This window comes from Podarcis bocagei (assembly GCF_964188305.1).
Source record: "Podarcis bocagei genome assembly, chromosome: Z".
Classification (NCBI taxonomy): Eukaryota; Metazoa; Chordata; class Lepidosauria; order Squamata; family Lacertidae; genus Podarcis; species Podarcis bocagei.
Window position 1 is genome coordinate 31,816,551 of NC_138140.1, and position 15,435 is coordinate 31,831,985.

The 15,435-nt window shown below is 43.6% G+C and overlaps 1 protein-coding gene across 3 annotated transcripts in view; it reads left to right on the forward strand.

Annotated features, from left to right (window-relative positions):
* LOC308579257 (connector enhancer of kinase suppressor of ras 2-like) overlaps positions 1-15,435 on the forward strand; it is a 314,404-nt gene that overhangs the window by 163,394 nt on the left and 135,575 nt on the right. For all 3 annotated transcript variants that reach the window (XM_081180125.1, XM_081180123.1, XM_081180124.1), the window contains exon 7: positions 4,857-4,916. In XM_081180125.1, the coding sequence (XP_081036251.1) occupies positions 4,857-4,916 (60 nt within the window). The remainder of the gene's footprint in view (positions 1-4,856; positions 4,917-15,435) is intronic.

Genomic DNA, 15,435 nt, shown 5'->3' on the forward strand with positions numbered 1-15,435 from the left:
AGATAATAAAAGTGAAGCTAAGATCAGCCATTTCTTACAGACGTCTATTTCATGATATCATAAAATTGCACAATAACTTTTCAAATCACACACCGGTTTGCTTCATAAAACATATAACAATCATCTTATGATCCATTTGTCAGTTCACAACCTCCACAGTTTTCCTGGGACCAGATGAAAAGGAACATAGGAATACAGGAAGCTGTCATTGGCCCCTACAGCTCAGGATTGTCTACACTGTTTAGCAGTGGCTTTCCGGGGTTCCAGACAGGGGTGTCCCCTAGCTTTATCCAGAGATGCCATGGATTGAATCTGGGGTGGATAGAGCTTTAAATTATCAGCATATTTAGTGCACAGGGTCCCAAATCTTTTGCCAACTGTTAAACAGGATGGAGCAACAAGAGCAGACCTTGCAGAATCCCAAGAAACTGAAGGTCACAGGGATGAGCAGAAATCCTCACTACTACCGAATGTGAATTAGTTTGCATTTCAAGGCAAACCCACCTACCCAATTCACACTTTCCCAAACAATTGTGAAAGAAAGCACAGGTGTCCTTTAAAATACACATAGCTTTTGCGGTGTAGTTCTGCAGCCAAGTACTGTGTACACAAATATTCCCCATGTTGCCCCACATTGGGCAAAAGATTCCTGCACTGCAGAAGGTTGGACTAGATCACCCTTGGGTCCCTTCCAACTCTACAATTCTGTGATGCCATGAAAATGCATATATTAGTGAAAATAACATACAAAAAAAGCATTGTTTTAGAGGAAATTGCTCTGCAAAAATGTGCATATTAGGCAAAATTGCATGCAAACATGTATATTAGAAGTTTGCATCAAAATTGCAGACTGATGTGGAAATGTGAATTTAAGTTTGGAAAACTTAACAGAAACGGCCAGATTCACCCATCCCTACTAACCACCACTCTGAGGCCTACCCTCCAGGGGTGATCACACCACCACCATAAATCAGGTGGTCCAACATGGACATTGGTATCAAAACTGCAAAAGAGGTCTATCAGAACTGTCAACAGTGCTTGTCTTGTTTCCAGCACAGAGTTTAACAATGACACAGTTACTGCTGGCAGGGAAGTAAGTCTTAACTATCAAATAAGTGGTGAAGAGCAATAGTTCTGTGGTAGAGCATTTGCCTTTGCATGCAGATGATCCCAAGTCCAATCCTCTGGGTATAGCTGGGGGAAGCTGCTGCTTTGAACCCCTGAAGAGCTGCTTCCAGTCTAAGAAGACAATACTGAGCCAAATGGCCCAGTGATCTAACTCGCTAAGATGTAGTGACCTGGGTTCCTACACACTTGTCATCCATTCTTGTTGGAAAGAATGAAGAGTACACTAAGGGCTGTTGTTCCAGTGGTGGCAAAACCTGCCTCTCAGCCCTGGCAGTGAGAGGTCACATGCACATGCACCCTCCTCCCAATAGACATACATAAACACACACATACATGCACACAAACAGAGAGAACTACTTGCAACAGACCAGCCATGCACACCTGACTTTCTTTGCTGGTAATAACAATAAATTAGAAACTTCTTGGTGTGACCAAAGACAGCCTGCAGCAGCTTCTCCTTTTCCACCCCATAACTGATGGCAACTGAGGAAAAACCCTGTGCAGGTAATTTGTACAGCTTGAGCTGCCTGTTTGATTAAACATAATGCGGAATGGTCCCTGAAGCAGTGTCATCATGACATAGGCTGTCTTGCAGAAACAATACATTTCCTTTAGTGTCAGAATCTTCTTACCATGAAGGATAAACTGGCCCTTCGAGACTCTCCCTAACAGTGAGCACAAGAAAACGTTAAAGTAGATCTTTGTGGTTACAAGAGGGAAGAGCCGTAGCTCAATGGCAGAGCATTTGCCTTGCGTGCAGAACATAGGTAAAGGTAAAGGGACCCCTGACCATTAGGACCAGTCGTGACCGACTCTGGGGTTGCAGCGCTCATCTTGCTTTATTGGCCGAGGGAGCCGGCGTACAGCTTCCGGGTCATGTGGCCAGCATGACTAAACCGCTTCTGGCGAACCAGAGCAGCGCACGGAAACGCCGTTTACCTTCCCGCCGGAGCAGTACCTATTTATCTACTTGTACTTTGACGTGCTTTCGAACTGCTAGGTTGGCAGGAGCAGGGACCGAGCAATGGGAGCTCACCCCGTTGCGGAGATTCGAACCGCCGACCTTCTGATCGGCAAGTCCTAGGCTCTGTGGTTTAACCCATAGCGCCACCTGCGTCCACATGCAGAACATACATAATTGTATTTGTATGCCACCTTTCCATAGTTCAAGCCACATTCAAGGCAGCTTACAACATGAAAAAGTACAAAAGTAGTCATAAGCAATAAATAAAATATCAAAAAATGCACCAACTGAATCAAACACTTTCCACATAAATCATAAGATCTAAAATGATGATATAAAAATGTAAAATATAAATATTGTTTGCCCTCATCTGGTTTAACCAGCCAGCCAAAGCCATTTTCCACTGTCGCTTGCTGACAGCTTTTAGGAGCCACAGGTGAGAGCTGAGTGCAGGTGGGAACCAAAGGTGGACAAACTGCCCCAGAAGGAGCACAACATGTCGCCCACTAGAGGTACATCACCTCCCCTAACATCACATACACCCCTTAATAGGACTATTCCCAGGTAAATGTGTACAGGTTGCAGTCTTCATGCACATAGCTTTGGCTTAGCAGCAGGCACCCAGACATGTTCTTTGGCTATTTCCTATCCATTTCTTTGAAATCCCACTTAGCAAGGGGTACTAGCTACACCCTTGATCAACCTTTGGCCACCGATTGCCCTTTCCAGACCTTTTGGACAGCAATTCCCATTAGCCCCAGCCAGCATGGTCTTGTTGGCTGAGGCTAATGGGAAATGTAGCCCCAAATATCTCCAGAGGGCACCAGGTTGGCAAAGACTGCCCTTGCCTGTTGTTCATTTTCCATGCCAGTTTCAAAGCGCTGTAGCAGAACATCTGTCCTAAATAGAAAATGGAGCCAAAGCTATTTTGCTCTAGGTACAAAGCAATGCATCTAGACAAGCTGAATAAAAACAGCATATAATATTTCAACTTTTTATTTTTTTTAATGAGATGAAGCTCTGTACTTCAACATAGAGAATATGACAGAAGTAGGTTCTGGTGATAAAAATACTCCTTAAAAAAAATCTTATTCACATTTCTGCTTCTCATTTTGATATACTGTTGTCCCCCCCAACCCCAGTCTCTGGATTTTCATGTGCAATGATAATGCCTGGAAACAACAAAAGCAACCTCGTTAGCTTTTTCTATTTGAGGATCAAGGGAATGGGAAGTTTTTAGGACAGACTTTCATTTCAGCTCTCAGGTAGATTTCACACATTTTGCGCAGTTTGAGAAAAGAAACCTGTTTCCTTTTAAGTTAGAAATTTTTCCAGCAGTACAGTGAGGCAGCAGCTGCTATGCCCCACCTCTGCCATCCTAACCATTCCTTTGTAGATACAATGGCTCACATAGGATCAGGCTTTCAGGCATTTTGCATTGATTTGTACTAAAACTGAATGGTAGATGTGAGCACTTTAAAACGAAAAGACTTTATTAGCAAGTTCTGAAGATCTCTGACTTGCTGTTTGAAGTCTTGCAGAGTTTACAATCGCTTGTCATGAATTGCTGAGGAGCTGAGTTCTTGCAAGCAGCTCTTTTCAAAATGAGTGCTGATGGCTCAAATCCTGGGAGTGCAAAAACCCCAGATAGTGATTTTGGGATCCCCAAGTTGCATCATAGGATCTAGGGAGCTTATCACTGGTGGTACAGTAGCTCTCTCTTTTCTCATTCTTTTCCCATTCTAAGAGCAGAACTTATCTTGATGACTAGAAGCCCACCTTTCCTCCCAGAATTAAAAAATAAAATAAAAATTCAGGGGGAGGTGGCAGCTCAAGAAACACCCAATATCCATTTGGGAGAAGGGCAACATTTTCCAAAATGGCACCTCCGCAGAATGTGTCTGCCAATCAGTGGGCTGGGGAATTGCGGTTGGGTTGGTATGGTGGAATTTTCAGCCCAACTCTAGACTCAGGTCTTCCAAAATGCACTTTCTCTTCCTGACAGGCAAAAATTACCTTGCTGAATCAGACCAAAGGCCCATCTGGCCCAGCATTCTTTGTCTAACAGTGATGACCATTGGAAGCGCATATGGATGGCTGATGGAAGCAGCAATTCCTTGCTATTTGGCACCACCCCCCAGCACATGAAAATGAGAACATGCATATTTTATTTAGTTAAAACTGGTGTTGTGATAAAAACCTTGCTGCTGAGACCCCTCATTTAATGGCTAATGAGTTTGACAGTTCTCTATGTCTGGAACAGTGATCAATCCAGCTAATGCAATTGGTATTTGCTGATGCTGATACTGATGCTTTCAGTCTGCAAACGATATACAGCTGATTATGTTTCCTTATTTGCGTTGCATTTCCTTTGCAGTGAATGAACGGGGAGGGATAATGTGATGGCAATGTAATAACATAATTTACTTAATTTCACCACAGTGGGTAACAAGTTGAATAACATAGTTTTGGGTACAAGATGAGCTGCAGCAGAATGGATACAGTGCTGCATGTAATGAATACAGGATGGGATGGAAAGCAATGCCGTCTTGCGTCATTACTGGCCACAGGATGCTGCTTGTTATAGGGGAAAATGGGAAATTGGGGTGGTGGGGAGGTAGAATGAAAGGAGACTTCAGCTTGCTTTCTGGAACCCTGAGCAGGTGCATACCATACTGCAGCATTTGATTTCAGGTTCCACTTGTTTGCAGAATTCTTAATAGCCTGTTGTATATTAATCATTGCTCATCTCATTATTTCTCAGGGAATGTATATCAAGTCAACGTATGACGGGCTGCACGTGATCACTGGAACGACAGAAAACGTAGGTTTTGTTCACTGTGATCATTTTCTTGATTCTTCTGTCTCCATAAGTTGAATGTTACAACTGTTTTACTGGGTATCCTCCACGGACAGAGTACTCTAGGATTTGCTTCATTTGTTTCAGTAAGACAAGAACAGGAAACGTTCCTGGCAAATTGTGCCTCATTATTTTTGCTCTCTCTAGTTATCTTCAATATGAAATACAGTAAATTCCACAAATAGCATCGATTTCCCTGAAAGAAAGAAAATCAAGGTTCTCAACAGTGCATAGACACTTCGTGTATTGCTCCCAGAGGTTGTTACAGACATTCCAGAGAAAAGAACCTTGCTATAATTATGATGTCTGGCCTAGATTTTTGAACTGCACTAAAGACAAGTCCTGGCACAGAATCATAACATGGGAGGGTCCCCACACCTCATTCCCCAGTCAGCAATTTCTCTGGATTGAGGAGTAGCAGGAAGAAGTATTCTGTTGTCACCTATGTTAGGTGTGGGGAAGATGGGCATTGTTTGGAGAAAATAGATCTAACCCATTCTAGCAGCAAAGATCCGGAAAACAGAATTTCCCTGTTAAGGAAGTTCTGTTGAAATACTGGAATACTGGATAGGTTAGTCATCCCATGTACAGTATTTCAAAGTGTGTTCTTAAGCAGTCTACTAACAATCATTAGGAGTTTTCAGAAACACACTGGAACAGAAAGCAGTTTCCTAGGGGGGGGGAAGTATATCTTGATGTTAAATGAGGGGGTTAGTTCAATTCTGAAAGATGATGGAATCAGGTTCTTGGTAATGGAGATGAAAATGAAGATTTAGTAATGGTCAGACCATACTTGGGACTTAGTTCATAATTCATAATTGTCCATTGCGGAAAGGAGCTTAGTTTGAGCCATGAAATCCTAAGTTAGCTACTTATGATTGATGAGCAAAGTTCCCTTGCTTGCCATTTTGTTCATTAAGTTTTTTACATCCATCACTTTTTTGTCATTACCTAGATGTGAAAGTGATGATGTTGTACAAACTCTGAGCCAATTCACGCAACTCTAATGAGCCTGGATATATTTCACATCGGGTGGCCATTTGACAGACCTTGGGCCAGATCTGGCTTCAAAGCAACTTTATCTGCCCCTCTCCGCCTGATTACTATACCCAGCTTTAATCAAAGTGTGCCACTCCAAAAGGGGCTCCGTCATATTTCATAGGATCTGCATTGTACCCATGCTCTGAAGTTGCAGCTGTCAAATCTGCCTCTCTTAAATAGGTTTTTGAAAAAGCGGGTGTTGAGTCTTCTTTGCATCCTGTTGGTGGGTGATACTTAGCTGGTATAGGAACATATGGCCATGCCTATATTATGGAACGTCCTACATATGGCTACCAAATGGAGCATCTCTGCCATATCAGCATACCTAATCTCTGAGATCAGTTGGTGGGGGCGCTGTGCTTACAATGCTGCCAGTGAGTATTACTTGCTCTGCTCTGCTGGGACAGGCCCTTCTTGGTGATTGTACCCTGGGTGTGGAACTCTCTCCTCCTAGAAGTGCAAATGGCAATGACATCATTGGCCTTTCGTCATCTAGTCAATGAGTTGTTTAGCCTACCCATCCTATTCTGTGTTTTGTATTGTTTGCTTTGATTTTAAATTACATCTGTTTTTACATGTGTCTCTATTGGTGGAAACCATTTGCGACTTTTGATGTAAATCAGTCTAAAAACTGTATAGATAAATAAATTATAAATAAATATGGGGCTCCACTTCAGCCCTCTCCACTGGCCTTCCATCATTTTGTGAAGACCTTTCTCTGCTGTATTTTGCTGAGCTGAACCTATTCTTCTAACACACTGAGATTTTGAGGAGTCTATTTTATCTGCAATTTTAATCTGGATTTTAACAGAGTTCTTGCAATTGTGATGATTTGCTTTTTAAATACATTTTGAGCCACCTTGAGTATGGGGGAATTTATTAATGTGCTTTGTTTAGAATGTTCAGTGACCACCCAGACAACAACATTTTCTAGGGAATTAATATACAAACTGAGACATAGTTAAAACATTTAAAGCACATTTAAAACACAAAACACCAGCCACTTCAATTTCCTCACTAAAAACCAGCCCAAGCTGCATAACAGCATTTTTTTATATTAAAAAATGGAAAGATGGGGTGTAAATTATTTTAATAACATTTTTAATAACATTGCCCAGATACAGCACCAACAAAGTCTGGATTTTGAACTCTAAATATTCTACAAATCACGAATACTTGCTTAGGTTCCTTATGCATAATTCCTAATGCATAATTTGTTCTGATTTTGTCATAGTGGGGGATAACCTTTCCAACTGTTTAAAGATCTGAATGCCTGCTGTTTGATCTCTGGAAGTCCCGTTTAGATTAAATGGCTCTGTGATTTAGCCTGGCATAATCTGTGGGAGTTGAAAGTGACCCTCCAAGCCTCTCTGTCAAGCCCTCAGGAATCTCCCTAGGGCACACCTCCCTAGGCCAGACCGCCTCAGTGGTCCTGCTCCATGCCCTCCACTGTTGCTTTTGCCTGGCTGGATTGTGATAATGCCTATCTGGGGATGGGTATCTCTGAGTTGCATCTAGCTGCTCAGATGTAGCCCACTGTGCAAAGGTAAGAGTTACATCTATTGCTCTGCTCACATTTTGCCTCCAGCCCACTCCCAATTTTGCAGCTGGCTCCATCCACTGCAGTCGTGCAACCCATGGAAGATTGCCTGGGAGTGAATGGGAATCTCAGATTGAAGAAAAATTCCCCACCACAGTGTATAGGCCTGAAAAACAGCTTTCCTTTCCTTCTTAAAATATTAATAATAATACAGGGGTGCTGTTGCCTTTTACCAAAAAATGCATACACACAATCCCCCCACAATATAGATGTGCATAATATAGATAGCCTAGCACAACCCTAACCCATTCAGCACATAGACAGAATCTGAATCTGTTGACTGCCCATTGTCTGGGAAGCCCAGTTTGCAGCCAAACTATCCTTCTCACTACTTCTCTGTTACATTTCCAAAAGTGGCTGGATGAACTTTAACTGGAGTGTCTTTGTGGGGGGAGTAGGGGAGAGTGACACACCTTTGGCCCTTCAACTGACATGGCTCTTTTGAACCACAACTCCCATCAGTCCTATTCTGGTTGGATTGATGGGAGTTGTAGTCGAAAACAGCTGGATGGCACCAGGATGGTGAAGGCATAGCAATATCTTTATTGGTGATCATTAAACTCGCTTTTAATTGAACCTCCTGCCATTTGTGTCTCCTCCACTCCCCTGCTTACCTACCCACCCACCCACCCGCAATTTCCAATTTTTAATCTCACTGCAATTGCTATAGAGTTCTGTTTCAAAGCCTTGAGCTTAATGAAGCATATTTGGGTCCAGGAAATTAGGTGGGCTTATAAAATAGTCATATGTAATTAAGCTGAGGAACCGTGCTAACTAGAGATGGGAAAAGTCCATTTAGTTCAAGCACTCAATCCTTCCCTATTAGCTAGGACTATACCCACTAGTGTTCTGGGCCATTTAAAATCAGCTAAACTGAAACCATTAAAAGTGACGTTGAGGAGGCAAAGCAGTAAAGAAACTACTTGTTCATTATGATAGCCCAGAAAACATTAGGTGATATGGCTTAAGACCCCGTACATTAGGGTTTCAGAACTGGCAACCTGTGGGCCAGATGTTGTCTGCAGAATCTTAGGGACCTCACAGGTAATCTTTCAGGGGCCTCCCTGCTTGACCCCACCCCCATCTTCAGGGCCTCCCACAGGTCCAGTCCCCGCCACAGCTGCACCTTCATCTCAGGATGGGGCAGGGGTGGCGTGAGGTTCCACAAACGCTGCTCCTAGACAAGAACCCCTCCCCTACCTTGGAGCTAAGTTGACATGTCTCATTTGGCCCTTAGAAAGCAGAGTATTATCTCTTCAAATGAAGAAGAGAAGAGTGTCCATTTATGCATCGTTTAAAAACAACAACAAGAGGGCACAGATTTGCATTAAAAATGCATATTCTAGTTTGTATGCATAGATGTAAATTTAGAAATAATGGTTATGATTTAAATAGAAAGACTGTGGGTTGTGGCACACTTACTTCTACTCCGAGCAGACCCATTTAAATTAATAGACCTAAGGTAGTGATTTCTGTTAATTAAAATGGATCTACTTCTGAGTAAAAGTAGCATTGGCTACAACCCCATGATTCCATTTATAATTCAAATAGGACTCAAACAGGGCAGTACATCATGGAGAAAGATAATATGACTACCGTAGGTCCCATGTGTGCCTGCCCAGTCTGCAGTCTAGGTGGTCACTGTTGGTGGGCAAGTTCAAGGTTCCTGCTCTGCCTTCTTAGGTTTGAGCCAGATTTGGACCAGATAAAAAACTCCCTCCAACTGATGGCTGCCTTCTGACAGCCCTTGAAACAGACTCCTCTGTAAGGTAGGACACATGGCCACTGTAGGAGGAATAACACAGTTTCAGATGAGAGAGCCTTAAACAATTTGTATTGCTTGTGGAACTCTGATTGTTAGGAAATGGAAGAGAGATTATTTGCCTATTATATTGTCTTCACAGATGTCTCTAAAATCTATTTAGAATAAATTGTGGCAATTATTCTAATTCAGCAACAAAACATGCACACTAATTTTATTGTGATATTTATATCGCGTCATATCCATGACAATTTGGTAGACCTTGCAAAGCGTTTATCCCTCCCTTCTTTTCCCCCTCTCTCCATTTGCCTCCCTTCTTTTTCCTATCCTGAAGATAACTTAAAGGAAATATAGGCTTATATAAGAAAGAGACTGGTGCCCTGATTGAGCTAGAAAGGGCTCAGAAAACTCCTATGATGAGGACTGAAGGAGACTTTTTAGCACAGAAGCCAGGAAGGGCCACATTCCCTTCTGGGTAACCTTCAGGAGGCCATAAAAGAGGCAAAAGTTACCTGCAATTTTGCCTTTGCACAGTGGGCTTTGTTTCTGCAGACACTCTCATGCCCCTTTCTATCCTCCATCCAAGCAAACAAGAGTCGTTATCAGAGTTCAGGGATGCATTCCAGCCCGACAAAAGCATGGTAAGAGGCCTGGCCTGGGGAGAGTTCCAAGGGCCAGTCAAAGAGGCTAGGAGGGCCATATGTGGCCATCAGGACTGAAGTCTCCCATCCCCAAGATAGCAACTTGAACATAGCCAGAACAAAGCCAGAAAGTAACCTTGGTGGGATGGCAGGAGGAAACGAATCAGTTTTATAAAACTGTATGGATGCCTTCCTCCGCACACTCCCCTGTTCCAAGATGCAAATAAATAAGTTAATGAAAGAGCAGGACAAAAGTATCCAGTGGTTTCTTCCCCAAAGGGAACTGACCCTGTGAAAAGCAAGGGTCCTGAAACTTTCCACTGCTTGAGGAAGCACGCAAATGTTCTCAGCAGGCTAATGCAAGGGCTTGGCCTGCCTTTCTATCTTCGTCTGCCAGCTGCAGGGTAGCTGGCCACTGATGGACTCTAATGGACTCTAATGCTGATAGATTTTTAAATGCTGTTCATTGACAGTATGAAAGGCTGTGCACACGCTGCACTAAACCCACCCCATATCCTATGCCAAGCTAACAACTCTCACACCCCCGCAAATGTTACAGTCGGAATAAGTTTTGCATGTCAAGCTAATTTGACGGTGTTGTCCATTTTCATAGAAGGCACATGTTGACTCATAGAATCAGAGTTGGGACCCTGAGGATCATCTAGTCCAGCCCAAATACAGTATGCAGCTGTCTGATGTGGGGTGTAGAACCTGCAGCCTTGGCATTGTCAGCACCTTGCTCTAACCATTTCATAGAATTGTTTCTTTTTTTACTAGCCACAACTACAGAGGCCACAGTTATACGTAATGCCAACCACAGTCTACAAACATGGTCTACAAATTACCATGGTTTGACATTATTTGCATGACCAGAGCCCAGCTTCCATTGGAGGCATTTGAACAAAGAATGGGCGTTCCACCTGGGCCAGTGCCGCCCGTCTGACCTCTCCAGGAAGAGGCAGAAGCTTCACACAGCTAATTGTCTCTGTGACCAATAACTGCCTTCTTCCTCCCCACCCCCTTTCTGACATTGTAATATCGCCATATCGCGAAGTTTAGCTGGCAACATATTACGATGTTGGAAAGCAGATATCACCCAGACCTAGTCCTGGTGGGTCTAATTAGACCCACTGGCCCCTCTGCTCTCTCCGGACAATGTTAATATGTGGACCACTTTAGACACTCAGTGCTCTTAGCTATTAGTATTAAGATGAGGTCTGGAGGGCTGTTCTGCCGTTCTTTTTTATTGAGTTCTGTCTGCAGACATATTTGCAATTAAAAACCTCAAATGAAACCTAGATGGGGAGATAGAACACATCCAGGAAGTAGCAAGCAACATCTTCTGAAGCATGACACATTGTCCCTGCTCTTGGTTGAAGTGCACTGTGCTTTTGCTTACCTAGGTAAAGAGCAAGTTTTATTGCTGCTTAGAAACATTATCCCCAGGTCTCAGGCAGGGATTTTGATGGAAGGTTGTTGGGTCTTTTTTGTTTTCTTAGGCTAGTGGAAAATGCTAGTAGGAACGAGCCTGGCACTATTACCAGTGATCAATCTGAAGGGGGGAGAACAGCTGAGCCAAGCCGATCCATGCCTTTTGGGTAGAAAAACAGCAATAAAATGGTGGATGAGTGGAGATCAAGGCGGCTAGAGTAGGGTGAATGCTTTTCATGAACAAGATCCTAGGTGCAACTCCTAATATCTCTAGGTTGGGCTGGGAGAAGACCCTCTCCACCTGAAACCTTGAAGAGGCACTGTCAATCACTGTAGGCGATGCTGTCAAAGATCAAGCTGTCAGTAAATCACACCATTCAAAGTTGAAGTTAACTCTTTATTAGCAGAAACACCATCTCCACAGACTTGACAGGGTGTCAGGCCTAATGAGTGCAGCAGCTCATCCCCATGAATCAATTGCCAAGACTGATTCATGAAGTCCCTGCCTCCCCACAGCTATCTAAGCCCCTTCTTCTCCAGGGGTTTTTCTAAGCAATTGGGGGCTGTGCTTGTGTGCAGCCCACTGCTGCTCTGCCTGTTTCAGCTCTCTTCTGGTTTTGGGAGACAAGGAGGGATGAGAGCTTGTTGCGGCAGGAGGGAGAGACATCTGTGACTCTTCTCCAGCCTGACTAATCTCTGCCTCTTGGCCTCCCACTCTCCAGCTTCAGCTTCTTCCTCTAATTCTGGACTTCTCTCTGCCACTAACTCTCCCAGCTCACTAAGCACCTTTTCAGCTTCTGACACTTCCTTTTCCCAGTATTCTCCCTCATCTGTCTCTGAGCACTCATTGTCATCCCATCCCCAGTCCCTAGACTCAGCCTTCTCCCCTTGGTGGTTCACCAGTTGCTTCCTCCCACCATTCCTCTGTGTCTAATTAGTCCATGACAGTGCTGAACTAGATGGACCAATTGGTCTGATCTGGTATAAGGCAGCTTCCAAGTTTTATTAATAAATAAAATAATATATCCTGGAGGGAAGGAGGGGTGCAAATGTGATAAATAAACACACGGGCAGTGGTAAAGATCATTTCAGCAATAACCAAGTAATAAAGAGCTTTTGAATAAAGTGCTATTTTAATGATGGCAGAAAAAAAATGATGGTGGAAGCCTCGAATCAGCACACATCTACATTTTGAAGCAAAGAAATAGCCCTTGTGTCAAGATAATAATTTTCTTTATAGCGTCAAAAGCTTTATATGTTAAAGAAAAAGAAAAGAAAGATGCCAGCAGCAGGCTTTCACTTTCTTCATTATATTTTATTCTATTCCAGTATTATAAATCCATGATTAGTAAGGGGGAGACAGGCTGGAAAGAAGCACCACAATGCCAAGGATGTCGGCTGTTTTTTGCGGGGGAGGGAGTGGGTGGGTCAAAGTCTACATGAGAGAAAAAGAAAGGAAATGGAAAGAAATAGGCAATGTGGTTTGGGAGGGCCATAGCCTAACAGGTCCCAGTTCCAGTCCCTGGCCTCTCTAGGAATGTCCCTTGCCTGGAATTCTGGAGGGTCCCTGGTAGAATTATAATGGGTCTGACCCATTATAATGCAGCTTCCTAAGTTCCTGACCCATTTTGATTGTGGCTTCTCAGCCTGAGGTTTTAATCCTTACGCAGGCAAAAGCGCACAATCCTAGCTTCTGGTTCTCAGAAAGGGTAAACAAACACAGGGGTACAGAAGATTTAAAACATGTAAACCTAAAACCTGATGCATGTTTATCAGCCAGAGTAAAGAAAGACAAGCATGTCTTCTTAACTGTCCCAAAATAACTTTCTCCATACTTTCTCAGTATTTTTGGGAAAGGGTCCATGCCAGATGCTAGATGAAGTTATTTCTAAACCATCCTATTATTGCCCGATTTTTGAGTTTTGTCCTCGTTTTGCAGCCACCAAGAAACTCTTTGTCACACCTTCCTTCCAGTGAAGAAATGCAATTTCCTTTGCAATCTTCCCCCACCTACCCCCATTCCTCTGCCACTAATTATATATGGAAGGGTTATCATAGCTCAGTGGCAGAACATCCACTTTGCGTGCAGAAGACCACCAGTTCAATCGTTGACACTTCCAGGTAGATCTGGGAGAGAACCCTGCCTGAAACCCTGGAGGGATACTGCCACTCGCTGTTGACAGTACAGAGCTAGATAAACCAAAAGGTCTGCCTCAGGCAACTTCCTATGTTCCCATGTGCCCTGTTGCCTTCTGGGCAGGCCAGTTACTTTGGTAGGTTGGGTTTTTGAACCTTGCCTTACCTAGGCAGACAAAAAGAAGTACTTCTTCGCATAGTTCCAACTATGATATTCTCCACAACAAGAGGTGGTGGTGGCCACAAACTTGGATGTCTTTAATGTGGGTTAGGCGAACTCATGGAGTATAAGGCTGTCAATGACTGCTGCCCACTATGGCTTTATTCTACCTTCACCAGCAGAGGCAGTATGTCTCTGAATGCCAATTGCTGGGAACTACAAGTAGTTCCGGGACGCCGGTGGCACTGTGGGTTAAACCACAGAGCCTAGGACTTGCTGATCAGAAGGTTGGTGGTTCGAATCCCCACGAGGGGGTGAGCTCCCGTTGCCCGGTCCCTGCTCCTGCCCACCTAGCGGTTCAAAAGCACGTTTTAGTGCAAGTAGGTAAACGGCGTTTCCATGCACTGCTCTGGTTCGCCAGAAGCAGCTTAGTCATGCTGGCCACATCACCTGGAAGCTGTAAGCCAGCTCCCTCGGCCAGTAAAGCGAGATGAGCGCCGCAACCCCAGAGTCAGCTACAACTGGACCTAATGGTCAGGGGTCCCTTTACCTTTACCTTACAGGTAGTTAGTGGTTAGTGTTGCACTCATGTCCTGCTTGTGGGCTTCCCATAGACATGTGGTTGGGCTACTGTGAGAACAGGATGCGGAGTAAGATGAGCCTTTGACCTCATCCAACACGGCTGTTCTTAGGTTAATACAGATTTTTACTTTTTTGTTTACAGCTAGCTGTGCCCTGGCTTGCCCAAGCATCTCGTTTCTGACCACTGCAATAAAATCCTGCCACTTTCCTTAAGTGTCTTCTTTAGTTATACCCTTCTGGTGTTTGGATATACTTTACAGTATTTTCCAGATCCAGGAATCTGCCATGAACTCCAGCCAAAATCAATTGTACACTATCTTATTACAGAATCCCCACCTCCACTGCCGTTTTTGCTACCGAAAGCAACATACTTTATTAAAAGAAAAATAGGAGGAGAAATAGGGAAGGTGGGAGAGAAGAAGAAGAAGAAGCATCTTTTGTTAAAGAGCTTATAAATGTTTTAATAGGAGAAATTTGTCAGTCGACGACCAAATGAAAGCCATAAATCTTTTAGTGGTGAATGTCCCTCATCTTTGGGGCTGCTGTTCAGCAAACATGAGGAAGTGGGACACACCCACAGCTTGCCACTTCATTTCTGCTTGAAATGCTCAGTGAAATAAAAGCAACATCAAAGATGTTTCATTCCTAGTACTTCAACCAATTGATTTGGCTTCTCTTTTGAAGGAATAATTGACCCCAGCCAAGATGTAATTGAAAAAGATACCAGGAAAAGCTGGGTCAGAGTCAAGAGATGGGGAGGGCAGGGAAGAGAGAGGCAACTTGAAAAACAAGCCTAGCCTGAACCTTTGCAGCTTATGTTGGAAGAGATCTAAGGGAGAGTTCATACATATTCATGGGGAATGAGACATAATGGATCAAGCATCATCACAGCAGACAGCTGCTTCACACATGCATCTATCTTGCTTGATTTCTCTATGCTTAATAAGTGCCAGTTGAATGTGGGAACTGTTGTAATATCATGTGTTTGGGCTGATTAGAAAATTCCATCTCTGGTGTAGGGCTGGATCCACACAGGAGGGGGAAGGGGCCACAGTTCAGTGGTAGAGCATCTTACTTGCATGCAGTAGTTCCCAGGTTCAGTCCCCATAATCTCCAGGAAGGGTAAGAGC